The sequence below is a fragment of the Varroa destructor genome, unplaced genomic scaffold (genome assembly GCF_002443255.2).
Source record: "Varroa destructor unplaced genomic scaffold, Vdes_3.0 BEIS01000005.1, whole genome shotgun sequence".
NCBI classification, from domain to species: domain Eukaryota; kingdom Metazoa; phylum Arthropoda; class Arachnida; order Mesostigmata; family Varroidae; genus Varroa; species Varroa destructor.
This window is the reverse complement of record NW_019211458.1, coordinates 30,793,972-30,821,295: the sequence shown is the minus strand read 5'-3', so window position 1 is coordinate 30,821,295 and position 27,324 is coordinate 30,793,972. Positions and strand designations below refer to the sequence as shown.

Below are 27,324 nucleotides of genomic sequence, written 5' to 3'. Positions count from 1 at the left end.
CACGTGCAATAGCTCGACTGTACAAGTGGCGTAATAAGCCGAAAGCCGCTCACAGAGATAAACATTTCCATCATTATCATAATAATGATTCACCTCCTTGTTCTTCTTGGTCAGTTCAGGGTTACTGTTATTGTTTATATCATTATCATTGCGGACGACAGAAATAAAGAACGGCAGTCGCCTCTTACCCTTTCTATGTGGCACCTTTGTGGTACGAGAGTGGTTGGCGCCAAAAGGCGCCTTTTAACGCGATCGCCAGATCGCTTGCGCGCCATAAGCGGCTGCAGATTGACGTGGGCCATTTAAGTTTTGCGGACTTTTAATAGTCCGGTCCAAATTAAATCAAAACCGCAGCTGAGGCTTTGCGTTTTGCATAATAAATCATTAAACAGTTACTGCTGAGTGTAAAAATGTCTGGTTTTGACAATGCCGGTGTATTCTACTCCGACAATTTTGGCTCAGAGAGTACGCCCAATGAACAGCAGGTCAACTACCAGGCCATCAAAGGGCGATTTCGTGAGTTTCTTCGCCAGTTTCACGAAGACAATTTTAACTACCGTTATCGTGATCAGCTAAAGCAACACTATAATTTGGGTCAGTTCTGGATCGAAGTGCAGATTGAGGATATTGCAAGCTTCGATGAAGTTCTTGCCGACAAGTTGGCCAAGCAGCCGGCCGATCATATTGCTTTGTTTGAGGAGGCGGCGACCGAGGTCGCCGATGAATTGACCCGGCCACGACCAGAGGGCGAAGAAGAGGTTCGTGACGTGCAGGTGATGGTTGTAAGCGGAGCCAACCCGGTACAGATGCGCGACCTCAAATCCGACGAGGTGGCTACTCTGGTCAAGATTCCGGGTATAGTCGTCGCGGCCAGTGGCGTGCGCGCTAAAGCAACTAAAGTGACGCTTCGATGCCGAAGTTGTCAACAGACCGTGCCAAACATTCCTCTCAAGGCTGGACTGGACGGTCTCCAACTGCCCAGACGGTGTTCATCTGCTGAGCAGGCTGCTGCCACCGGCGCGCAGCGTTGCCCCCTTGATCCCTACTATATCGTACCTGACAAATGCAAGTGCGTCGACTTCCAACTGATCAAGCTGCAAGAGGCACCAGAGCAGGTGCCCTATGGAGAGATGCCTCGTCACCTGCAACTGTATGCGGACCGGTCCTTGTGCGAACGTGTAGTACCCGGAAATCGCATCACAGCTATTGGCATCTACAGTTTGCGAAGTGGTTCGGGCGCTAAGCGAGAGGGAGGCAACGAGAAGAATGTTGGCCTTCGTTTTCCCTATCTGCGTGTCGTCGGTTTGCTCATTGACTCGGAGGAAATGAGTGGCGCTCAGTCGCGCACCTACACACCTGCGGAAGAAGAGAAGTTCCGAAACATGGCGGCTTCAGACAATATCTACGACCGTTTGGCCAAAAGTATTGCGCCTTCGATCTTTGGAAGCGACGATGTCAAAAAGGCTATTGCATGTTTGCTTTTTGGAGGCAGTCGTAAAAGGCTTCCTGACGGTCTGACCCGCAGGGGAGACATTAACGTGCTGCTTCTCGGTGATCCTGGAACGGCAAAGTCGCAACTGCTTAAATTTGCTGAGAGAGTAGCCCCAGTTGCGGTGTACACGTCCGGTAAGGGTTCATCAGCCGCTGGCCTCACTGCATCGGTAATTCGCGACCCTCAAACAAGGAACTTTGTCATGGAAGGTGGAGCTATGGTACTTGCTGATGGAGGTGTTGTCTGTATTGACGAGTTTGACAAAATGCGCGAAGACGACCGTGTCGCTATACACGAGGCAATGGAGCAGCAGACTATATCTATTGCGAAGGCTGGTATTACGACGACGTTGAATACACGCTGTGCGGTACTGGCAGCAGCTAATTCGGTGTTTGGCCGTTGGGATGACCTAAAGGCCGACGAAAATATTAACTTCATGCCCACGATTCTGTCGCGTTTCGATACTATTTTCATTGTTAAGGATTTACACGACTCGGCTAAGGATAAGACTTTGGCTCGACACGTTATGGATATCCATTTGAACTCGACGTCAGCGCAACCCACTAAGCCCAAAGACGGAGAACTGGACCTTCATACACTCAAGCGTTATATCGCATATTGCCGTGAAAAATGTGGACCCCGGCTAAGTGCCGAGGCGGCGGAAAAACTTAAACACCGTTACGTAATCATGCGCAATGGGGCCAAAGAACACGAACGCGAAACGGAAAAGAGGTCATCTATTCCGATCACAGTTCGGCAGCTTGAAGCCATTATTCGAATTAGCGAGGCGTTGGCGAAGATGCAGCTATTGCCATTTGCTACCGAACGTCAGGTCGATGAAGCACTACGGCTCTTCCAGGTGTCCACCCTCGATGCTGCTAATTCTGGTGAGCTTCAGGGCGCTGAGGGCTTTACAACTGACGAAGAATACCAGATACTTAGTCGTATCGAGCAGCAGATCAAGAAGCGATTTGCTATTGGAAGTCAGGTGTCGGAGCAGACCATTATTCAGGATTTCACGCGACAAAAGTTCCCAGAACGGTCAATCTACAAGGTGCTGGCATTAATGATCCGACGAGGGGAAGTTCAGCACCGCATGCAAAGAAAGATGTTGTACCGGCTGAAGTAGAAGGATTATAAGATAACATTTATGTTATTATTATTGTTATTATCATTTTGGCCAATCATGTATTAGGTAGCCGGTCAAAAATCACCTCCAAGCTTAGGGGTGATATCGGCTAATATGTAGAGTAAGGTGGACTATTATTTTATTTCGGCCATGAAGTGCTGTGCTATATTATATATGTAAATGTGTGCTGTATAAATAAATGTGATATCATGTATTGAAATTCATTGGCGCGGTCTTTTGGACGATTAAATCTTGTGTTGAAAGAGGCTAAAGATCTCTGCTCTAAGTCCCGCCGATGACAAAACTTGCATGAACGGAAAAAAAGTTATTTTACATTAGAATTTCTTACATTTTGAACATATAGAAATTTGTTTTTGAGGAGTAAACTCTGATTAACACTAAAAGGCCATTAAAAAACTGATACTTTTGTTTGTGTTTAGCATGGCTTGTATCCTCCTTCGTGACATTCGCCTTGGTGGAATGAAAATGATATTGAACAGTAATGTGCTCTCATTATCAATGAGATATTCGTAATGGCAATATAGATATTAAACGTTCAGATCTAACAGGCTGTGCATTATGGAATAAGATGCCCACGTTGAAACGTTTAGACCGAAAACGTTTGAAAGTAAACGTTTTATCCCGTCTTGTTTAGACTATATAGCGACAAGAATAGTTTAACAATAAATACCAGGTGGAATATAGCGTTACTTTCGTTGTATGGGTTACGGTGAGATGTTACAGTTTAGATATTGAACCATCTAGGATTGTAGAGCATTATAAATGCGTAATTTTCGAAGAAGTCAATCAGAGTAGATTCGCTGAGGTCGAACAAAACGACATTGTCGTTATATCGACCCACGTTTCATACAATGTATTTTATGCGATGTTTAATAAAGTTAACTAGAATCGGGCACAGACTACAACAACTATAGTTGTTCATTGTGGGTGTTTTCCATAAAAATTTTCTACCACAATGCAACAAGGTTAGGTTATTTACGATGCTATGGAAGTATGTATGTGGATCAACTATGCTTGCTTATTGTGTATCTCACACAACTATGTGCAAAATGGTAAAATTCTTATAGTTTCGGTTGAAATTACATTTTATAGTCTTTATGCTAGAAGGGCAGCTTGACACGAGTTACATTGCCTCTTAGTAAACAGTGCTTCGACGATAACAAAGCTACATAAGCTGAGATGTCGCCGTTAAGTACTGCACTAAAATTATATATCCTTTTTGTATACTGTCATGACTTTCCTACCTATTTTCGCGTATATTCTATTATCAACCATGTAACATGTTTTTACTCTTACATCCTGATTCACAGTTACTCAGCTCCCCTGTACGTGGACATAACAAAGACTGTAATCCGCGAACGTGAGGATCCCATCGAAACGCAACACCAGAAGACGTTCATTGGCAAAATTCCTATCATGCTTCGATCGACGTATTGTCTTTTGTACTCGTTAACTGATCGAGATCTGTCCGAGCTGAACGAGTGCCCTCTGGATCCCGGCGGGTACTTCATTATCAACGGCTCAGAAAAAGTACGCTATTATGGCTGTTGCTAATTCTGCAAAGGGGTCGTTTACCACTTATGTGCCTATACGCGATAAGAGGTGATGTGTTGATTAAAGAATAGGCAGATTTACTTTTCATTTGATTTACACTTTAGTCGAAGTTTTTTTTATTAACTGAACAGGGTGCTTCGCCTTTTACCACATTACCGACCAGATGAAGACAATATATGAACGCGTCTTGTTGCTTAATAAGGCTAATTATAAATTTTGTTATTTGTTAATGATCATCAGGTATTGATAGCCCAGGAGAAGATGGCCACGAATACAGTCTATGTGTTCCAGATGAAGGACGGCAAATACGCCTTCAAAGCAGAGTGTCGATCGTGTATTGAGCACTCGTCTAGGCCGACGTCCACATTATGGGTTAATATGATGGCTAGAGGAGGGTCAGGTGTTAAGAAAGCTGCCATCGGCCAGCGTATCATTGCTATTCTGCCTTACATCAAGCAGGAAATCCCAATAATGATCGTTTTCCGAGCTCTTGGCTTCGTTGCTGATAGAGATATTCTCGAACATATCATCTATGACTTTGAGGACCCTGAAATGATGGAAATGGTTAAGCCGTCACTGGACGAAGCATTCGTCATTCAAGAGCAGAACGTGGCTTTAAATTTCATTGGTGCCCGAGGTGCTCGTCCAGGCGTTACAAAAGAGAAACGTATCAAGTATGCAAGGGAAATTCTACAAAAGGAAATGTTACCCCATGTGGGAGTCTCGGATTTCTGTGAGACGAAGAAAGCTTACTATTTGGGCTACATGGTACACAGATTGCTGTTAGCGGCTTTGGGTCGACGAGAACTGGATGACCGTGATCACTATGGTAACAAACGGCTGGATTTGGCTGGTCCTTTAATGGCGTTTCTCTTCCGAGGTTTGTTTAAAAATCTAACGAAGGAAGTGAGAATGTTTGCACAAAAGTTTATTGACAAGGGCAAAGATTTCAACCTAGAGCTGGCTATCAAAACAAGGATTATTAGCGATGGTTTAAAGTACTCGCTGGCTACTGGCAACTGGGGTGATCAGAAGAAGGCTCACCAGGCCCGTCCTGGTGTGTCGCAAGTGTTGAATCGGCTAACGTACGCCTCAACGTTGTCCCATCTTCGACGTGTCAATTCACCTATCGGTCGTGATGGAAAATTGGCGAAACCGCGCCAGTTACATAATACCCTATGGGGAATGATTTGTCCAGCCGAGACGCCTGAAGGACATGCTGTAGGTCTCGTAAAAAATTTGGCCCTGATGTCTTACATTTCTGTAGGATCGCAACCGTCGCCAATCCTAGAGTTCTTGGAGGAATGGAGTATGGAAAATCTCGAGGAGATTGCTCCATCGGCAATCGCCGAAGCAACCAAAATCTTCGTCAACGGTTGCTGGGTGGGCATTCATCGTGATCCTGAGCAACTGATGTTGACACTGCAGAAACTACGAAGACAGATGGACATTATCGTATCTGAGGTGTCAATGGTTCGGGATATCCGCGATCGTGAGATCCGGATATATACGGATGCAGGCCGTATCTGTAGACCTTTGCTCATTGTGGAGAACCAGAAACTTCTTCTAAAACGGAAGCATATCGATCAGCTGAAGGAACGGGAGTACACGAATTATTCATGGCAAGATCTTGTCGCATCAGGTGTCGTAGAGTACATCGATACACTTGAGGAGGAAACAGTCATGCTTGCCATGACACCCGATGATCTGCATCAAGATAAAGGACTTGCTTATTGTAGTACCTACACACATTGTGAGATTCATCCGTCAATGATTCTTGGTAAGTGGATAATAACTGCAACTTGTTTTTTGGATGGTACTGTGGCCTACCATGTTCAATTAATAACAAATTTTACGCTGTTCACTACAAGTCCAGAAGTCAAGTGCAAGAAGAAGAAAAGAGAGAGTTGGTCAGTAACAACCGATATGTTTTATACTGACTCTTATCTTTATTTTTGAATCAACCACAGGTGTATGTGCGTCTATCATTCCGTTCCCCGATCACAATCAATCACCTCGTAACACTTACCAGTCCGCTATGGGCAAGCAAGCTATGGGCGTATATATCACCAACTTCCATGTGCGAATGGATACACTCGCACACGTACTTTATTATCCTCATAAGCCTTTAACGACAACGCGTTCTATGGAGTACCTGCGTTTTCGAGAGCTACCCGCTGGTATCAATGCCATCGTGGCTATTATGTCGTATACAGGCTACAACCAAGAAGATTCTGTTATCCTGAACGCTAGCGCTGTTGATCGTGGCTTTTTTCGATCCGTCTTCTATCGCTCGTATAAGGACTCGGAGAGCAAACGTATGGGCGATCAGGAAGAGACGTTCGAGAAGCCTCATCGCGACAGTTGCCAGGGTATGCGAAACGCCATTTATGACAAGCTCGACGATGACGGAATCATCGCTCCGGGTACTCGTGTATCTGGCGATGACGTTATCATTGGTAAAACAATTACTTTGCCAGAGAATGATGATGACCTGGAATCGACAAACAAGCGATACTCAAAAAGAGATGCGTCAACATTCCTGAGAAACTCGGAAACAGGTATTGTCGATCAGGTGATGCTGACTATCAATAGTGATGGCTATAAGTTCTGCAAGATCCGAGTCCGGTCAGTGAGAGTTCCACAAATTGGTGATAAATTCGCTTCACGCCATGGGCAGAAAGGAACATGTGGAGTTACCTACAGACAAGAGGTATTGTTTTTTCTTAAATTGCAAAGTTTCATCCATTTAATGAGTAAAAACTATATTGCTATGTATGTGTGTGTCGAATATCCAAAGATCGCTTCGAATTTTATACGCACACGGGTCCGGTCAGTCAATCTGTAGTCCAGCCTATTATCCAGTTTTACTGTTAATAGAATATTTTTGTGTTACATTCGTGATTAGAGAAAAGAAGCAGTACTTGCAGTTTTAATGTTAACGCTAATATAATATAGCGCATAAAAACAGTTAAGCAGCTGCCTGCGCAGACACATTATCTAGATAAAATTTACTTAAATATCGTCTTCAAATCGCCTATTAAAATTTATTCCAATTTTTACTGCGATTCCCTTGGCCCTTCCAGGACATGCCCTTCACTGTAGAAGGTCTTACTCCAGATATCATCATCAATCCGCACGCCATTCCATCGCGTATGACAATCGGTCATCTTATTGAGTGCCTTCAAGGCAAGGTAGCTTCGAACAAAGGCGAAATCGGCGATGCAACACCATTTAATGATGCAGTCAACGTACAAAAGATCTCTAACATTCTTATGGAGTACGGGTATCACTTGCGAGGCAACGAAGTCATGTACAATGGACATACGGGTCGGAAGGTTAACGCCCAAATTTTTCTCGGGCCAACCTATTATCAGCGACTGAAGCATATGGTGGACGATAAAATCCACTCGAGGTATGATATCATTGCTGGGGCCATACAACAACCTGTTCGTAGTTCTATTAATGTGGTTGCGCTTCCGCTTATTGATCTCTGTTAATTATTACCACCTTTGTTACGTACATATATTTATTTATGTAGCCCGTCTTCAGTAGTCTTGAGTTTGTTGTGTCCTTGGATAGCTCTTGTTGTCTATTGATGTGACGTTGTTTGACATATGCGCTTTGCAGAGCCCGTGGCCCAGTTCAGATTTTGGTTCGCCAACCTATGGAGGGCCGTGCACGTGACGGAGGTCTGCGTTTCGGCGAAATGGAGCGTGATTGTCAGATATCTCACGGCGCTGCGCAGTTTTTACGAGAAAGGCTGTTCTTTGCCTCCGATCCATACCGCACGCACATCTGCAACATTTGTGGGCTAATCGCTATTGCCAACCTTCGTAACAATATCTTCGAGTGTAAGGGCTGTCGAAACAAGACGCAAATCTCACAAATCACATTGCCGTATGCTTGTAAATTACTCTTCCAAGAACTTATGTCAATGAATATTGCTCCTCGAATGATGGTACTACCAACGAAGAAATGATTTGAACCAAACTGATATTAAATATTTTGAATATAAAAATTTAACCGAGTCGTAGGTGAGGTTGGGAATAAGCGAAAGGTATATTTGAAGAAAGATGACATCATTGACGAAATTCGATATAGAGTGAGTGGAGCGCTTATTGTGATTTTTGGTGACCTTGGTAGAGCATGGATAGGAAGAACTCTACGATCATTTCTTATCGACGAGGCGCATGGAACGTTGTGTGGACCTTAATCCGCGAAGAGCTGACAAACCTTAATACGAATTTCATAATTATTATTTAGGCAAACTCATGCACAGAAAACTAATTTAGAGTATGGAATTTACCTGAAATTTAATAATAGTGATAGAGGTGTGAATATCTTCGTTCAACCGTTTTTGGTAATGATGTGTGTGTATATAGCTACATTTTGTTTTTTAACGTTACCTAATGCTGGTAGAATCACAACTTTCCGAAAAGAGTTATCACATTCTTTACACATCATTATCACATGAATATTACTGTAATATTTAATATTTTATATGTTATTATATATAATAATAATAAATAAACAAGTAAATAAAATATCGCATGTGATTATATTTTTTAGATATATATTATATAGAATTTTCGAGTATATAAATGAAGATATTAGGATGATGCAACTAAGCAGAAGTGGCTGTCCTTATGACAACAACGATGCCGTTATGCATATCGATTACGATAACTTCCTAACTTAAATAGCTAAATAACGATAACGCTAGCTGAGTTGTTATTTATGTTTATGTCCGTGCATAGGCGAGTCTAGGTCATTCATTTTTATAGGTTCCTCAACCCTGACTATCTAACAGATTTCTTTATTTCAAATAAGAGTTCATATTCCAGCCCTACACGGGCGCAAGGTAAGCTTTTCTCAATAAATGATGTAACAAAAATTAGTGTATTTATCTGGAATACACGAAAGTATGGGTGTGTCGTTCTTTCTTGCAAGCTATGTGCACGGCCCTTCTGTTCGACATACGCTTCTGTCACGTTGCTTCCTTAATTCGGACAGGTTCTGCAATATCCTCGCACAATAACATTTGTTCTAACAGTCAATAATTTGGCATATACATGGTGGATTCCGCTGTCTTTAAGAAAATTTCATCTTCCAATTAACTTTTATGATCCTAGAGTCGTTTTAAAAGCTCTTATGAACACCAACAATCAGAAAATGCATTTAATTTAACGAAACAATTAATCCGTTTGCGGTATGGGAGACAAACTGCATGAATGTATAGATTACATTAGATATGTTTTGTTATTTAATGACTTTCTACTAAAGCAGGTTATTTAATTTCTAATGTACTTTGTGGTAAAAACTTAAGCGTACAATTACAGGTCTGTTACATTACGTATCGCTTTGTTGTTATGATGAGTTTAATGGGTGCTATTTATTGTACATATGCTGTGGTTGCAGTACAATCGAGGCGTAAGCTATACACGAGGCTCTGATAGTAGTTTTCTTCAAACAATTTTTGACCCCAGTTTTAGTGCGAGAGGTATCCAAGACGCAAAAGTGGGTTTATTGCTGCTTTAAAATTAGTTGTGTCGACTTAAATGATATTACACCGGCAGATCCTCGGCTGCTCTCGCGATCGCCTTCAGTGGCATTTCTTCCTTTACATTCACTAAAAACTTTTGTTGCCCCTTCCTTAACAGCCGCGGAGCAGAAAGTGCTATACTTAAAGCTCCTATAGGTGCAGTAATTATGATGGCCAGGATACTAACTGTGAGCACCTGCAAATAAAGGTAAGTAAAGCCTATTGATGTTGAAGTCGCAGTATTATTATCTGTCGCTATAAAGTATTATTATTTACAGTCTGCCTAAACGGTTTAATCGTATGAGGATCGAAAAAACAAACGAAGAGTTTGTGCCTCCCCTGATCAGATAATTCTTCGATATGTTAAGCTGGTGAAGAATATAGTGATTTGTTTGCCATGAATATATGGTTTAATCAAATAGGTATTTCTCTGGTTATATTTTTTTAAATCTAGGTTTATTTATCTGTTGTATATTATTTTAAAACCCTTTTTAAGTTTTAATTAATAAAGTAAAGACATTCACATAAACATACATCATATTGCGATAGTAATCTAAGTGATTCATGAATTTTTCTTTACTATTGAATGATTACTTACGGTTTCACCGTAAACAAGTGCACTTTCCTCAACAGGCTGTCCTTCATTTTTTAGGGAGCGTACCATATCCAAGGCAGTTGGCGCCAGAGCAGCTTGAACAGTCGCTTTGGGCAACCATGCTATACTCACGAATAGTCTTTCTTTTGGGGTGAGTGAGCTGCAACTGACGGCCAGGTACGTCACTCCGATACGGACCGATAGGCATATAATCAATGTGAGGCAACCAAGTAATATCACGTTTGGATCCAACGATGAAACGCGAAATTCAAGGCCAATCATTGCAAACAGTACCGGCTGAAAATTACGATCAACACAATTAACAACGAAATGTATAAAATTAGTTGTTTATTTCTTGTAAAGTGTGGTATCTCAAATTTTATTTATTCATTTTTTACTGGGGGTAGTCAAAAACTTTATATATACGGGTCAACAACATACTTCCAATATCACAGATAGCTGAAAGAACTATATGAAATTGTTTAAAACATGCGTCATACGGTTTACGCGAGTCATGGTGAATTCGTAAAACTAATTTAATATATGTACCAAATATATTAAAATATCATATATAGAAAAAGTATTATATATATAAAGATTTGACACAACTTCCCCCTTATCTGGAGCACCTACATGCGTCGTCGGGCTTATGGAAACCTGGTTTCCCTCAGAATCTGTAATCGATCAATGTACGGCGAAGCAAGTGACAATATGTGTGTTAACTCGGCTTTTGTCTTTCAATTCGTTGTTCCGCATCGCATCTGGTATAAGGAAATCCCCACCAATGTCTGCGATTTTTTGCTCCCATTGCTTAAGGTTGATCTTAAAGGTTTCCGTTCGTGGGGGCTTAAAGCGATAGCATAGGTCCTTGAGCGAGTTAACTAGAAGACGTGCGAAGCGCTTTTGGGTCAGAATATTTAGCCCTAATGCTCTTTTTAACAAGGAGGCTTTGACGAAATTTAAATAACATCCTTTGCTGTAAGATATTTCCAAATGACGGGGATCTTATACGTTGCAACCAGAACTTGTCGCACGTATTCAATTCGTATCATTACATCGACTGCATACAGACTGACTTCGACTGATTTCCTTGGCTTTCTTGTTAGATCAATTATAGCGAGAAGGTTGAGCACATTTACAGGGATACCCGCCTAGGCCAGCGTGGGCATAAACCTGTTCCTAGGCACCGAGTCCAAGGCTACTTTGAAATCGAAGAACATCGCGTGAAGTGGATTGCGCGGCCTAGCTGATGCTTTCTTGATGTTGACCATCAGGATGATACATGCACTTCCTGTGGAAAGTTTCCTCTAGAACTTATGCTACTCCGTTAGGATGATGATATGTAACTGTCTACTTGCTCAGTCACTAAATCCGAAATAAGTCCCTAGTTATAGCAAATACGTTTCATTGCTATTTCGCTTCGCGATAACGCGGTTGGGTCCCTCTTTGTTTTAGAAATTACTAATACGGTAGTATATATCCTTCGGACATGAAACATATTAGTATGTAAACATTTTAATAAATGGCGCTGTTCAGCACACAATATTGTTGTTTATGTCATGTATATGTTTTTCGACAGATCGTCTTAAAAACGGAAACTAAAGGACAAAGTTCAGGTTTTACTAGACTGTAAATCTGAAGGCCATTTAAGCTCTCCGTGTAAGGCTTCAGGTATAATATAACCACGGCCTATGCTTCCGGGGTGACTGTAAACCAGTGAATTTCAACCCGATGTTGTTTATAAGTTTTGGCATTAATTACGCTGAGTACAGAAGGAACACTGCGACGTCTAAGCGTCGCGACAGAGCTTGACGTTCGGCAGTCTGCACAGATGCGACTTCGACAGTGAGTTTTATGGCCATGTGCACCATCTGAGAGAAAAGAATTTTCACACTGAAACTTTATTCTATCTCTAATTACGTTCGTTACAAATATAGGTAAACTAACTTCCTGCGTATTCTAGAAAAATCGGTGTCGAGGTGGGATTAAGTACCCAGCAATCAAAATCCGCGAGCTTGTGCGGAAGGGCCATAGTGCGGCTGCAGCAGATTAATGAGCTTTTCCACCAATAAGTGCGTTGATTCCAAATCAATCGACCGAATAGGGGCTACTATGAGACTTAGTCGCTGGACTTCAGGCAGTGGCGTTATTCTTTAGTAGGTACAGCATGAGGTCGCTTATCTTATGATTGTAGTACAGGGGTATGCCTCTACAAGGGCGGTCTAGTCCGCTGCTCTTCATTGCAGGAAAATGAACGAGGTAAAAACCCGGTAAGTTAAAAGGGCTAGTTATCTAGGTCTGCGTTAGTACGAGGATGTGCATTCACAGCTCCTAAAGAAGAGAGCCCGAATTGCAACTCCTTCAGAATTCCATGTGTAATTTTTAGCGTTTTCTCAAGGTTTGCCCTTACTGCATACTCCGTGATCATTTTCGCGAGCGGCTGTGCTGATTCGAGGTGTTGCATGCTGAAGGCGGCCTTCCGGTCATCGACTTTGCCAGAACGTGCTTCACGAAGTCCTTGACTATTAAAGAGGGTACGATCAGTAGACTTTAGTCCAACTGTTCGGCTTTGTGTTCCCTATCCTATTGTCGATTTTTTAACCGTGGTCTCGCTTAGCTGGGATTAATGTTCTCGAAGGTGACTCGGCTGTTGGAACGTTCAGGCTTAGGGAGTCCTGTTGAACCGGCTGGACTTGCTGTCCAAGCCTCTTGCGCTGATGTCACCAGTAGCGCTTGGATATCCATCTTCTGACTTTAGAACATGTAGACTATGGTATATAACAATATTTACAATTATTTTCCCTTATTAGTCACTATGTAAAGTAATGAAGTTAAATTAAGTTTAATGGCATTTATTTTTTTTATTAAAGCTAAGTTCTGACGGCTTCCGTTTGGGGGTCAATTCAATTGGGTCGGAGTTAACAAATGGCACTTCTATTTGCCAAGGTAGGGTTAACATATATTTAGTTATGCTTTACTAAACGAAACACGCAGGGAATCGTTTTATTATTTGTGAGAAAAGGCTAAACTGATTTGTAGTAAACAAGGTTTTTCTTGTTCTTCAACAGCATCAGCAGTAAATTTTTTACTAAGTATAAGTACTTACCTCAGACATGATCCAGAGGTACTTTAAGACGAGTGAACAAGACACGATCTGCACCACATCATTGGCGTCGCATAAAATACTCGCTTGTCTCTTCCATATGACCGCTGCTGTGGCTGAGGACGCGATGGCTACTAGAGGTCCTACACCTCCAAGACCAAAACGATTACTGATCAAGATACCAGCTATACCGCTGAGTACGATGTACAAAGCACATAAAAGGTCGAACTGAAATGCATAATCATCAGCTACATTAAATATTCAATTAAGTCTTTACTATATGCATCAACGCACTGCCGTAAGCGAAACCACGCTTAGTATTTGACTTATAGTTAGCATTCGATGTTTGTTAGTGCCTGGAGTTAATAAATGTTTAAAGTTTTATGGCCTCTGCTACTGCCATAGACGGCTGGCCTTTTTCAGCATGAAACACACTGTAGCCACAGCCGGTTTCGAACCTAGACCATTTGACATGATCTTTGGTTTAATAGGCAATCACGCTAACACTTCACTTTTACGAAGTCTAATGTTTGGAGTTCATTGAGTTCTCGAAGAGATTTCCCAGGTTCTAACTACATATGGCTATAAATAATCTTACAGATCACATCGAGTTAGCAGAATGTGTGGAAATAGTGTTTTCGATTTGATTCGACATAAGCATGCAACAGACTATAGGTAACGCTAAATATGTCGATTTTTGATGCTGACCATTTTACTCTCAATATTTCTGTTTGCCGGAAGGCCGTATGCGATAACGAAGCCCAAGAGTACACCGCAGATGAGCCCTAATATTGCTTCGGAAGGCACGGATAGCAGGGTCCACAAGACGGAGTCTTCAACCATCGCCTGAAAGAGCATTCCAGAAACAACTCCGAATCCGGTGATCGCCGCCACGTCGTCAAACGATGCTGCCGCCATGATTAAAGTTGGAATGCCCTTGTCTGTGCCTAATCGCTGTTGATTGAGTTCGATCATGGCCGGAACAATTACTGCTGGCGATACGGCTGCGAGCACAAAACTATCACCAATCAAGAATAGGACAAACGACCAAAAAGCATTTCGATAATCGGTAACAAAATCGTTACAATTTTTAAACTAAATTTTTGCTTTATAAATGTGGATTTAAGATTAAAAAGATTTTTCAGATACATATCACATTTACAAGCAGCTCGATAGTAGTAATTCTAGCATAGAGCGTATATCTAAAAATGTCAAGAAGTAATAATAATGCTGGGATTCTAGCATTCATTGTTAACTCCAACTCACCCAAGCAGCAGAGCCCAGAGAAATGGAAGGTCGAGAAGATAGTGGCCGACGAACATAACCATAAAGGCCTCGGCAAAGCAGGGAATGAATGTCAATCGTATGCAAGCCATACTTAGCTTCTGGAGTATTGTCAGATCTAATCCTATCCCAGCTGTAAATGTATACAATAGTTAGTGCATGTATGTGTGTGTTTATAGGAAAAGAAGTAATTTGCAATGAACCGGCTGCTTGTGCTGCAAGGCATAATCATTTTGCCCGGCTCTTTAACATACTGGGACTAATTCATTCATTTAAAACCCATTACGCTCGTTATATTACTTTTACCTTACGGACCTCTCAACAGAATGATGGCAAGTGCCACTGAACGAAGTTTTCCGGGTATTTCAGACGGGATGGCAACTAAGTCGAAATTTGCGAGCACAGCTCCTGCTCCCATCATTCCCAGTAGTGGCGGTACACGTGGCAATAACGCGGTAGCACAGCCAGCAATGTATGCGATCGTCACGGTGACAACAAGTTGGACAGAGAGTAAAAATTGTGCGCTTGGCAGAGCACCCCAAAGGGCTCCGAGCAGTGGCAGTGTGATAAAAATCCACCGCAAACGTTCCAAATAATTCGGACGCGCTGAAATGAACGAGCGTTGAGGTAGTACTATAAAATTTGGATGTTAACCGTCTAATTATTAGATTCCGAGGTCAGGCAGACTGCAGCATTTTACTTAGCAACGCAAGAAGAATTCCTTGCAAAGACATCAGGTGCAAGCAGGGTATGCTTTGCCTTCACCTAAAAAAATTCTTAACCTTCAACGTCACCCAAAACCGTTTTAAATTCGATACCCCAGATCTCAGTCTGACCTTACTAGGATTGAGAGTTATCTGAAGCAATACTTATGGTAATACAGTACTCTACGTAAAATCCGTGACAAAGGAAAAAGGTTGACTCGTCATAAATGTAGTAGTCATCCGTTAATGTTAATTGTCACGTCTCATTCACAAAGCTTCATATTAGAATTGCTTGAAAACGGTTATTCTTATTGTCGCTACAAAACTTCATTTCAGGATATTACAAATCCGCTTACTCCATATATCATCCTAGGACTAACGGTTCCAGAACTTGTTTTCCTTAAAAAAGTCGGAGAAACCAAGAGGTGCACTGAAGGGTGTGTTTGGACATGGGTTAGTTTGATCCGTTGCATATCAAATAATATTAAATTCAGTTTCGATTTAGCAAAGAGCGGTCGCGGTCAACCTAGGTTCCCGAAAGTCGATGGAGTTTGAGCTGTTAGTATCTCTTGATCTCAGTGCCAAAAAATGGTAACTTAATGATGCAGTTGGGACAGAGGGTAAAGGCTGACTACTTTCCAGTATTTCTATCATTTTTTGTTAGTATTTTCTGTGTTTGCCGCTGCGGTAGGCAGGTAAACAGACAGTCTGAACTAGGTAATAATCCTAACGCGAGATACGGTCGGACAAATCTACATTTTGCTATATACCAGCACTGCACAGAAGGATCAAGGCAATCAAAGGTATCATTCTCATATAATCTTCTCTTTATCCTGTAGTATCGCAGCCTAGAGGCCTTTAATAAGCGGCTCCTATTTTAAATCGTAACGGTCTGCCAAACTAATTACGTGGTGTGCCAGGCCACAGTGAATAATTTCGACAGCGGCGAACGTACGAGCTTGGGCGCACACTTTGTAGTACAAATGACCCTACTACCTATACCGCTATTCGTCACTAATGGTCCTGTTGGACAGGTTAACGCCTGAAAAGAATGTTTTCCCGAGTCTCGCGACACCCGGATGGAAAGGGGGTACAGCCGGGGATCCGAACCCTGTCGAGCATAGAACGAATATGGATGTCTCTGTAAAAGAGGAGGTAAAGAGAGAAGCCGGTCATCTAGAACGTACGATCATCAAAATGTGGGTCAAGATTTCGTGCATAAAAAGAAGAGGGCTGTCCCCACATTGTTGAGGTCGGTCACAGGAATGGTCAAATTAGCTGAGAAACTCGATGTTTATTTAAGCGAAAAAGACAAAGGTGGTTCTTGGCTACACAAACACATACACGGCAAAATGAAAAAAAATGGCGTACAAAATAGGAAAGATGGGCCGGGACAACGAACTTTTTGACAAGGTGACGTTGGAAAAACCGATAAAGTAACGTGTATACTCGAAAAAATGCAAATTTGGGTGTCTAATGTCATCAGGGGCCTGAGAGACACAGGTAGGTTTGGGATGAGGGATTGCAGCTCTGATGAGAAGCATTAGCTTTTGCTAGATTGAAAGCGGCCTAAACAAGGCTACAGGGCTCCGAAGTTATCGTAACGTGATACGCATAATCTGGTCTGGGTAAACATGACCACCCAGTTCAATGGGCTGAAGGGACACTCGGTCGGACTCACCTTTAGTTTGTACCATACAGGAAGTGGATAAGGTTGAGATTATCATATCTAGGACGGCAGTAGCTCCAATCCGCCTAGGACAAAAAAGACTACATACCATCTCAGTGAAATCACCGTTTTGAGTTTTACATCGGGCATCGATGTTACGCATCCCATCAGACGGCTGGCTCCCAGTACGAAACGAAGTATGTTTATGCCCGGATTCAAAACTAGACTACAAGACTATAAGGTTTTTTGCGAAATCCTTAGCTTAGCAGACTGCCTAGCTAAACGTATACCCGAAAATCTGTTACTATGCGTTATGAGTTAAAGTACGGGAAACCACGGGCTTCTCAGGAGAATTGCAGTTGGTGCGACTTACAAAATGCATCTGCACCAGACGATCACAAATAACAACAATAAAGGGACACCTAACACTGTTTCGAGTTTTATGATACCGAGAAATGTTAACGAGGACACACCCTTTGCAAACGTCTTGAAGCTTCAGCGGGATGTGGATCTACTGAAACACAAGATTAAGCTTACAGGAACTAAAATTCTAGAATAAATAGAATGAATGTAAAGGAAGGGTGTGTGGCAGTATCTCAAGCTTTTATTAAAAAAAGAAGATTATTAAAAAAAAAAGATCGATCGTCGTTAGCCAACCTTTACCTTCCACGAGCGCCTATTAATAAGAGCCTTGCAAAGGGAACCTCTGCTGAAGCAGTTTCTAGGCCCATTGTCGACAGACACTGGGGTCTACAATGACCATCTCTTTGTCAGTAAACCAATGAAGGGCACTACGAGCTGTTGGTAGACCATAATTTGGTTTACAAATTCTGCAGCAGAAAGCAGAATAATAGCACAAGGCAAATTGTGTATAAGATAGACTACGTGACCGAACGAGTTACGGCGCCGTATTGTCCATGGTGTTAAAGAATGCTAAATCACTTACTAGTAAAATCTCGGCATCGACGAATAACAAGTTTGAGTTGTCTGCAATGTCTGTTTCCTCAAGACAAGCTGCGAAAAGCGATACCTTCGATACAGCAATGAACTCCAAATACCAAAAACAGCAGTGGAAACGGCACAATAGCTTTTTCTCAGCGAGAATAGCGAAAGAAAAAGGCAAATGGACAATGATTGGAATCGTCCAGGTAAACTGAAACAGAAGTGTAGCTTGTCACAGTCTGGGGGGTTACTTTTGCGAGCCTGACACTGGTTTAAGAACCAATCGGCAAATGACATGCAGTTCCGATGGCACAACGTGCATGAAAGTTAGAGTAAGATCGCAACAAGTAATGAAACAAGGGAAGGGTCCTTCTAAGTACAGAACGTAAGTCTAGATCGCATTGACTCTTGTTATTCAAATTTTAATAAGACTGTAGAAAAATTCGAACCAAATTTTCACGGCGTATTGAAGTCGATTACTTAAGTTGCTCTAGCAGCTATTGTTGAATACTGACGCGACGACTGAGGTATAAGGAGCTTGTAGGTCAGATAAGAGATCTCGGCAGATGCTGGATCCAGAAGTGACCACGCAAGACCTAGCAAGACTACGGCGTGCCGACTTTTCGAAGCGACGCGGGTTCCTAGTTTGTAGATCTTGCGGGATGTGAAGTGGATCAGGTGACCCATCTTCATGTCTAGAAGGTGCTCAAAAGATGGAAGTACTGCGGTATTGAGTTTTCTGTGCATCTAAGGCGAACAAGCGGCGGTCCTTCTGAGGGAACGTCGCTGGTGGACCTAAGAAAAGAAAGAAAAAGGGAAGCTATAAAACGGTAGGTGCAGAAATATGAAGACTCGTAGAGTAAGATAGATCCACGATGACTCTGGGTGGAAATCTGCAGAGTAGGAGGGTATTGTAAGATGAGTGAAAAATGGTGTTCTACGAGTGGCGAGAGCTGACCAGCACGTAACCGATACAAAAGGGAGTTTGAAGAAGTTGGACTTGGCAACAATCTGGACGCAGTCCAAGAGGCTATTAAGGACTGTAGGAAGAAAAAAAACAACGGAACTTAAAATAAACGTCAAGGATAGCAAAAAAGACTAGTGGAGAAGCTTTCTAGTAGACTAGTAGAGAAAATTTCTCCAGTTATTCGGTTGCAGACACAAAAAGATTTGTAGCGTCGCCCTTATAAATTCGTATGAGAGGAAGCGAGTACCGTGAAGAAGAGTATTTAACCAAAATAAGAGAACTAAGATTCTACCCGCTACGAGCGCAAAAAGAATGTATCACAACTTGCGTATTAAAAGGGGTAATGCGCCGGGCACCAATAGAATACCGGCCGTGGTTACAAGGACTCTTTAAAAGGACTTCCCTAACATGATCGCTGTAGTTGCCACGTAGATTCTCAGCTCCAGAAGAGAATCAAAAAAAGTAAAGTCGTACTTATCCTCAAAGGTTAGAGTTTCTACAGGACACTGGCGAAAGTTATCGAGGAGGTTAGTAGGACAAAAGAGCATAGTCGAAGAAGGAGAACTTCTGTCAGACAATCTGTATAACTATCAGAAACATAGATCAGTGTTGACAGCAACTGATAGGATAAAGCGAGGAAAAGCTCAAATAAAGCAGGAAGATTTTTTCTTGCGATCCTTCTTTGAAATGCATTTAATAACCTGTCATAGCAAACAGCGCTCACATGTTTGAAGAAAGAACTTCTCCAGTGCCTAGTTCCTTTGATCACATATTACCTATAGAACAGTTTGCTGGTTAATGACGAAATAATTTTTTATATGGCTGCCGCAATTCTTCAAGTCTCTACCCTGGGCCCTCTCCAGCGAATCCTGGCATATGATGAAATGTTAAGATTAAGCAATCTTTCTTTTAGTTGGAAATAATTGCTTATGCAAATGGCTTGACTGCTACAGCTAAAGCCCGGAGGAGTACCAAAGAAAACATTAAAATAGATCTTAATATGTATAGGAAAGCACAGGCTATTTCAAGCCGGTCCTAAGTCAGTAACTACTGTATTAATCGGCAAGAAAAAAGTACCAGCTTCTCACACTCGCTTTGGATACAAGTGAATAATTTCCGGAAAAATGGTGGAATACGTGGGCATACAAATGAATTATAAAATGAAAAAAGTGTACCACATCAAGCAAGCTGTCACAAAAGCAACTTAACCCTTTATGGAAATTGTCAGAACACTGCTAAACATGTATAGACCATGGGAAAAGAAGAAAGGGCTTCTTACAGCAGTAGCAGAGTCGATTGCACTTTTCAGCGTATTTATCTAGACATTGTCCGAACTTATGGAGGTTAAGGTTAAGAATCGATTGAAAAGTGTTCAACTTACCCTTACACTCACTAAAGGTTATCCGAGCCTACTACAAGTTTAGGACAAACACGACTTGGCAAATATTATTCCCTGAGATATGGGAGTTCTAGAAAGGCACATGCTTTAGTACGATACGATAGATGTTGCGGAAGGCAAAGTCTTGAAAATGTGGCAAGAACGGTAAGAGGCAATTCATAATTTTGCTTCGGAAACAGCATTAAGGGACACCATTTTTAACTTACAGGCCTGGCTTGTATGTCCCGGTTGAGAACTTAGTTACTATTTTACACAGATTCCATTAGGCCACCGAGTGTTTCGAAGTAATCCTCATCAAATAAGTTGAGCCCAATTAGGTCTTTGTATCCTGTGCACTGCTGGCATGGAAAATACGGCATACCACATGCTGGCGACGTGTACGGCGCTCGTTTACATTAGAGAAAAGCACATGGCAGGAGAAATGGGATTATCTGTAGGAAACGGCATTAAGATCTTCGTAGTCTTCATCATTCAACCACTAGAGTGTTTTGGGGCGGGTGAAATTCCGGAAAAAAATTTGAAAAAAACGTCTTGCGGTGTTATGGCTAAGCAACACGGCGGACGATGCTTTGTCAGGTTCATAGCCCAGGGGGGGCTAATTCGACTAGTAAGTTGGAGCGCGTAGCAGGAATGACCTCGACCTAATGACCGGTAGTGCTAGCTACTTTCTCCTAACAGCTGGGTTGATTGGGAGTGAACCTCGATAGAGAAATTGAGAATCAGTGAGCAATAGTCTTGACGGGAGTAAACCCAACTGGCAAAGCTAAGCCTCACATTCAGCCCACATACGATGGTGCTGGTCTACCATAAGCTATAAAAAATAAAGTAATACCAGGATTTGCTGCTCAAACTAAAGGGCATCCTTCATGAGGCTTTGACGACTGTTCTATAATAACCTCATTGGCAGTCTTTATAAGCATTTAGAAATCTGTTTATTGAATAATCTCCTATACAGAATTACGAGTTTGGAGAGATGGGATACTTGAACGTTAGCTGTGAATAACACATCGGCTTTATATCATAGTCCGAACTCTGTTCAAATACAAAACCATTCCGTTCGTTTTACTGGAAATCCTTCGACCATCGAAACCGCTGGATTTACCATTGTAAAACAGATACGGCCCTCAGCTTATATGTTTTTAGTTATTATAGGCAAATTTATCTGTAAAGGCTGCAACAAAGACTTTCTCGATGTAGGGGAGATTCCGGAAAGAGGCGGCTGGTGTCATAGTAGACGGACGACCGAAAAGAGAATACTGGTGACTTTAAAAATGAAGTTGGAATTGACTCACTGAGCCGAGCAGACATTTATATCATCTGAACTGGAGTCTTTGTCACGCCTATGTTCTACGTAAAAATTTCTATATTAAGATTCAAAGTAAGAGTTCGATTGTTTAGTAAATAAATCACTCGGCTTAATTATTTACTACAAAAAACAGTTGCGTTATTTAAGAACTGAAAAGGATCCGATCATTAGACTAGCGTAATTGACAAAAAGACGATAAAGTCGTATTAGTTCTACTGTCCGACATTTTTTTTTTGTACAAGCAGCGTCTTTTCCGTTATTTGTATTCAAAGTATGAAGAGTTCAACTCGGCGAACTTTGATAATACTAATCACTATAATAAGAGGAGATCTTCGAGGTTTCAACTAACTAGAGACAACATATATACGTGACAAATGAGAATAGCAACACCGTAATGGAATAAACAAATAACAAACAGTTTTAACAGAGTTCTGAACAGAGTTCTGAGTTCTTTTTCATACCTTCAGAAAAAGCCTTCGGTAAACGTCGGGGAGATTTTCGAACAAAATCTGCTTTTTGTTTCACAGTTGAGTCTTCGGCAAGCAATCCTCCAATCTCTGCAGGAGAAATCAGCGTAATTGATTCTGTCTCCAATTTTGTTGTAGTGCTAAATCTTGACGAAACTGATTCCTCCACTTGTCCTTTCTGTTGAGACTCCGTCGGAACAGTTGCTGTGGCCGACGAAGAAGTCTCAGACGATGCGTCCAACCATGTTGTTGACGGGCTGACCTGTTTAGCCGCATTATCGCGTGACAGTATAGTCTTCGGTGGGGCTTCTTCTGTAACATTTAACTTAGGAGCAAACTTCGTCCGTACAATAAATGGGGCTGTGATTGCTGACTTTAGAAAGACGCTCTTCATCGTGCGCGCAACATGTCGACCCACTAACTGAAAGCACAACATGACAAGCCCACGATAGGGAATATTTTGGCAATATTGCTAATTGCCCAGGTTACTGCTTTCATTCTGATCGGGTTGAAAAGCGGAGAATATCGACCGCAAAAGGGCTACAAATGTCATGAATGCTAGTTGAGGATGAGATGATGCTCCACGACCAATTTGGTACTTCCCCACCATCAAAACAAGATCTGACGTTTTGAATAATATTGCTTCTATAGTAACAGGTTAACTTCCGTGGAGCAATTATGGAAATTAGTTGATAAGCTTAGTTAGCACACGTACATTTATTATCCACGAACGAATCTACAAAAAAGCTCCCACCATTGTTGACAGAACCGAAGTCAACAATAGAACTGTAGCACGATACCTTTTCATACGAAAAACTTTCGTTTGTTTATTACACCTCTTTCAAATGCGTAGAAGAGCAAATGATGCCTTTTTGGTATAAAGATGACTTCTGGCGGTTAATGAATAATTCACGGGTCGTAAGCATTACTAATGTCATCACCTACGGAATGAATCTACCGTTACTTAAGGTAGTACAAAGAACTTTAAAACTCGTGTGCCAGCATGTGGAAAGGATGCTCATTTTCCATTTGAGATTTTAGAAATACGATAAAATCGAACACATTCGACAAGCGGCAAAACAGAGGAACACACAAAGATATGAGTTTTTCACTAACGTGGCATCGTTCATCAAAATTATGGTTCTCTTAAAACTTTTAGACAAAATTAAACAGCTAAATATAATAGAAGCCACCTTTTGATTACACATATGTGTAGCCAAGACACGAATACTTATCACAAACACATGCTTCGACAATTATGGCGTTAAGACGTAAAGTTAGTTCTAATAACAATATCGGCATTGTAATGGTAATAACAATATTGATCAATTTGAAAGCGATCAACGAGGAATAACGAAGCACACAATGACATTGATGCTATTAACAGTACGAAGAGCCTGTAACTGTTGCACCTTTCAGGTTTAAAGGGGCTGTAAATAATAGGTTAATAAACCGTTAGGATTGTTTAGGTTTAAAACTCCTTAAGCACCGTTGTTTATTGCTGTGGTCAAAAGCCAAGCGAGCGCACAACGGATGCGTACAATTCTGTTAAAGAAATATATCGCCCACATTAGATCTTTGTCTTGCCTCAGAACAGGTAGTCGCAACAGAACGTCTTTGAAGCGTATCGAGCGTCATTATGTTTACATAATAGCATTGTGGCCTAGCATAATGTATGCCCTGAAATCAAAAGCAATGAGTAGCAATGTTTAGTTATCACTCTTAGAACAGCGTGTTTTATTATGTGGACGCGTCAAAAAACATCTCACTTGTCTTAGAGTCCGCTTATCTCTGTCAGCTATTTTTGTCGGACACTCGTCGCCTGTAACCATAAGTGGTGTTTTTCGCTTAATACATCTAGCTATCAATGATCCAATAACGAAAAGTATATTTTAGATAAAAGAAAAACCCTCATTTTATTATTTGGTAATTACATATGGAGATCACATGAGAGGACGGATAAGTATAAATTTGATGCTTAAAAAAATCAGCTATAAGAACAGTCAACGAAACAAGAAAAACTTTTTCCCTCAATTCCTTATCTTTTTTCGGAATTTCTAAAAAGTCGGAGCTCATCTGTCGATCATCTGAAAATCGGATTCCACATAGTTTTCATTACACTTTATTCGTAACAAAGTAATCGATCTCTTGATTATAGTATCTTGTAGTAAACCACATCTTTTATACAATTTATATATGGACGGCGAAAGCAAACTGATAATTGAACGTGATATTTCACCTAACGTTTCAAAAATACTATAGTGGTATAACACACTAATGCTCGTAAGATGATTATATCTTTCCCGGCATCATTCTGCAGTTATTCTGTCTGGAAACGTTTTGATGGAATTAACCATGAGCGACAAGCCGGTGATAAATCAGGGCAATTCTACCAAGTGTACAATAAATTAAAACGTATCCTATAAATATATCTTTTTTTGGTGCAAGTATAATCATTTGATTAACGCCTTCTTTTTAAATTTACTGCGTTTTTTGAACAGCTCTTTAAATATATGAATTACTTGACTATTACTGGGTTCTATAAGTAAAACCAGTTCTATATAGTTCACGCGATCAACACTACGATCAATAATTTTTGCTTATAAATCTACAATAATTAGATATAGCGCGATAGGGCTCAAAAGACTCACATATATCAGCTTTATGCATATGGAAGGTGTTAAAGAAATCGCGCGGAGTTGTACGTGGGTCATTATTCTGTAGTATCTGTAATAGTCAACGGAATAGTTATGTTGTGCACCCAGAACTGCAACGCAGTAAGATATATTAGAGAGAAATTAAGATTCGTGCGCAAAAAAGGGAACCTGCGCTGGAAAATCAATAAAGCTTGATATAATTAAGCAACTAATACGTTATCAGTCCGTTCGAAACCCTAAAAAAGTAGTAATGAATCAAAAATGAAAAGTTTACGGCTCTGTTGAATGGGTCAAAATAACTAAACATCAAAAGCTCGTAGATTTCCTGAACAGTATCTAGCGGTCAATATCTATTTCCATTTATCAGTTGTAAGGACTTTGCGTTAAAATCGCGTTTGGCGAAACTGCAGGGCGGAAGAGCTACGGTCACCGGCAGAACTGTCGCCATTTCGTGTTAATAAATGTAAAGCTGACTGAAGTATGACACCAATCACAAAACGCGAATCATGTTAAATCTTGGACGCCACACAGTTATGCCCGCAAAAGCACGGTCGCTAGATTCACGTACCTCGCTCGATGCTAGACAACTAGACAGACTATTTTTTTAGAAACCCGTTATTTTACTTTTTTTTAGCTGCGACCGCTGTACCTTAACTAAGCCACTCACAATTTATTGAAAATATTCCCATGATGTGAATCCAGTCTATTTTTTTTCGGAATATGAAAGAAGCTGATATTTAGTGGTTCAGTAAAAGACTGATGCCAATTAATTTGATCCGTATCTAAACTTTATACTGTACTACTCTTACGACTGCAAAATAATTATATTGTTTATATGTATAAGCATTACAGGATGTACATTTATATAATCTTTGTTTATTATTATATGCTCCCCGCATATTCTACGACATAAAGGGTCTTCGATTCCACAAATTTCGCTTGTTTTTTTAGAGAAAATCTCCACAGCTTCGAATGAAACAGGTAAGATACTATCACACATTCAATATTTTCAATGGTCGACAGACATGCGATGTATGAAACACATATTAATACAGCGTATAGGTAATGAGGATTACAGTTATATACGAAAAGAAAAGCAATGCGGATGTCGCCTAACTATGCAGAGCGTTTAACGAACTATTCGATTTACTGTTTAACTTTCATAACGCGCTGAAGTTGAGACTCTAGCTAGAAAATTGAGTAAATTTTTGTTTCCTAATAAATTCTCAACGCTAAAATTAGTTAAATGTTTTACAAGAATACTCCATGTTGCTCTAAGGGTTTATATTAATAACCATTTCATATAGGTTTGCGTATTCATTAGTTAGTTTCAACAGAGTTTAGCTTGAAGCAATTTCAGTTAAGAAACTTCGATCAACCCAAACATAAGGCAGACAGAAAATTTTCTAAACCACAGAGAAACACAAATGAAATTGTGTCAGGCAGATCGACCTGTACTGTTATCTCACGTAAGTCCACGTGCGCAAAAAGAAGCCGAGGTAAAGAATATGACGGAGCGCATCAAAAATGAACGCCTCTTGAAGATTCACTCAATCGATTACATCGATCCTAACATCTGCTAGCTACCCGTTCACGTGACACAGCACACGTAAATCTATCTAGCCATGAAAGTTAGCATATCTCGATAATCAAAAGAAATTCTGTGATTTAATTTATATAGCCAAACTTAACTTACCAGCGGCGTCATTTGGTTCTGAAATTGATTCCTCCATTTTGTAGTGAACTACGAAAACGACATGATAAAAGTGTCTTCAAAAACCTGATAAATCATTGTAGCATTAGCAAGCATGATCCGTGGAACAGTTTAAAATTCTGGATGCTCTCTGAGCCTCTGCATCTTTGAGCGGTTAGGCGGGTATCGCTATCTTTAATCCAGTGTAGGTGCGCACGAAGCCAAGCATATGGTTCACTCTAATGCTAGCGTACTCGCTCAGACGATTTACACAAACAACGATAAGGCGTGCGACGATATTTTTCGTGTCATAGCGCGTCTGATGCAGCCTTTTTAATAAGAGAGAGTTAGTGTCAGGCACTGAATGTTCCTGTAGTCATTCACTTATCTGTAATCAGCAGCAAATATACGATGAGGCAATAAAGCAGTTTTAAGGTCTGTCTACCCAAACACTTCTTGGTCATCTTTTGACGCATAAGTTTCATAACACCCATGCTACACTACCTGCTTCCAAATATTAGACAGATTAGTATAACCATAACTACACCAATATGTACTTTTACATGCTACGGTCCATCAGTCGACTAATGTGGCTATAGTATAGTTACTTCGCTCTGAGTGTACGAAAAAAATCACATACTCATTAGAGCAGATACGAAATATATAGTAGATTCAGCTCCTTATGTGACCGGACGCAAAAACAGAAATCAGCTGATCGGGAAGCGAAAGGGAGGAACAAGGAAGGGTTCGGGCTGCAAGACGATTGTTAATCATCGCTCGTTTCCGATTGTCAGTAA

The 27,324-nt window shown here is 41.0% G+C and overlaps 3 protein-coding genes and 1 long non-coding RNA gene across 16 annotated transcripts in view; 2 read left to right on the top strand and 2 right to left on the bottom strand.

Annotated features, from left to right (window-relative positions):
* Nucleotides 1-132, bottom strand: part of LOC111251871 (uncharacterized) — a 5,362-nt gene extending 5,230 nt beyond the window's left edge. For 2 of the 4 annotated variants that reach the window (XR_015327885.1, XR_015327887.1), the window contains exon 1: nucleotides 54-127. This is a non-coding gene — a long non-coding RNA (uncharacterized LOC111251871). Of the gene's footprint in view, nucleotides 1-3 lie in introns of all 4 variants that reach the window. The other 2 variants (XR_015327884.1, XR_015327888.1) reach the window with 2 other exon arrangements.
* The window catches only part of Polr2B (RNA polymerase II subunit RpII140), a 10,774-nt gene extending 2,031 nt beyond the window's left edge, over nucleotides 1-8,743 (top strand). Inside the window, exons 4-8 of the mRNA XM_022808944.2 lie at nucleotides 3,953-4,172; nucleotides 4,437-5,976; nucleotides 6,167-6,909; nucleotides 7,283-7,611; nucleotides 7,827-8,743. Of these exons, the coding sequence (XP_022664679.1) occupies nucleotides 3,953-4,172; nucleotides 4,437-5,976; nucleotides 6,167-6,909; nucleotides 7,283-7,611; nucleotides 7,827-8,178 (3,184 nt within the window). The 3' untranslated portion in view covers nucleotides 8,179-8,743. The remainder of the gene's footprint in view (nucleotides 1-3,952; nucleotides 4,173-4,436; nucleotides 5,977-6,166; nucleotides 6,910-7,282; nucleotides 7,612-7,826) is intronic.
* Mcm5 (Minichromosome maintenance 5) lies at nucleotides 128-2,845 on the top strand. Its single transcript, XM_022808945.2, has one exon. It carries the CDS (start codon nucleotides 411-413, stop codon nucleotides 2,619-2,621), a length of 2,211 nt encoding a protein of 736 aa, XP_022664680.1. The 5' UTR covers nucleotides 128-410; the 3' UTR covers nucleotides 2,622-2,845.
* On the bottom strand, nucleotides 8,739-27,324 carry LOC111251868 (sodium/hydrogen exchanger 9B2-like). Of its 10 annotated transcripts, XM_086989450.1 has the most exons (13): nucleotides 27,168-27,324; nucleotides 26,531-26,915; nucleotides 24,829-24,904; nucleotides 23,947-23,999; nucleotides 23,765-23,857; nucleotides 22,172-22,598; nucleotides 15,039-15,329; nucleotides 14,706-14,856; nucleotides 14,148-14,457; nucleotides 13,443-13,667; nucleotides 10,340-10,633; nucleotides 9,770-9,937; nucleotides 8,739-9,215 (listed from the first exon to the last, which is right to left on the bottom strand). In XM_086989450.1, exons 2-13 carry the CDS (start codon nucleotides 26,540-26,542, stop codon nucleotides 9,150-9,152), a joined length of 2,166 nt encoding a protein of 721 aa, XP_086845576.1. In that variant the 5' UTR covers nucleotides 26,543-26,915; nucleotides 27,168-27,324; the 3' UTR covers nucleotides 8,739-9,149. The 10 variants fall into 10 exon arrangements, with proteins under 10 accessions (XP_086845576.1, XP_086845579.1, XP_086845584.1 ...); XM_086989453.1 differs by lacking the exon at nucleotides 23,765-23,857; XM_086989458.1 differs by lacking the exon at nucleotides 23,765-23,857 and having other exon boundaries at nucleotides 22,172-22,439.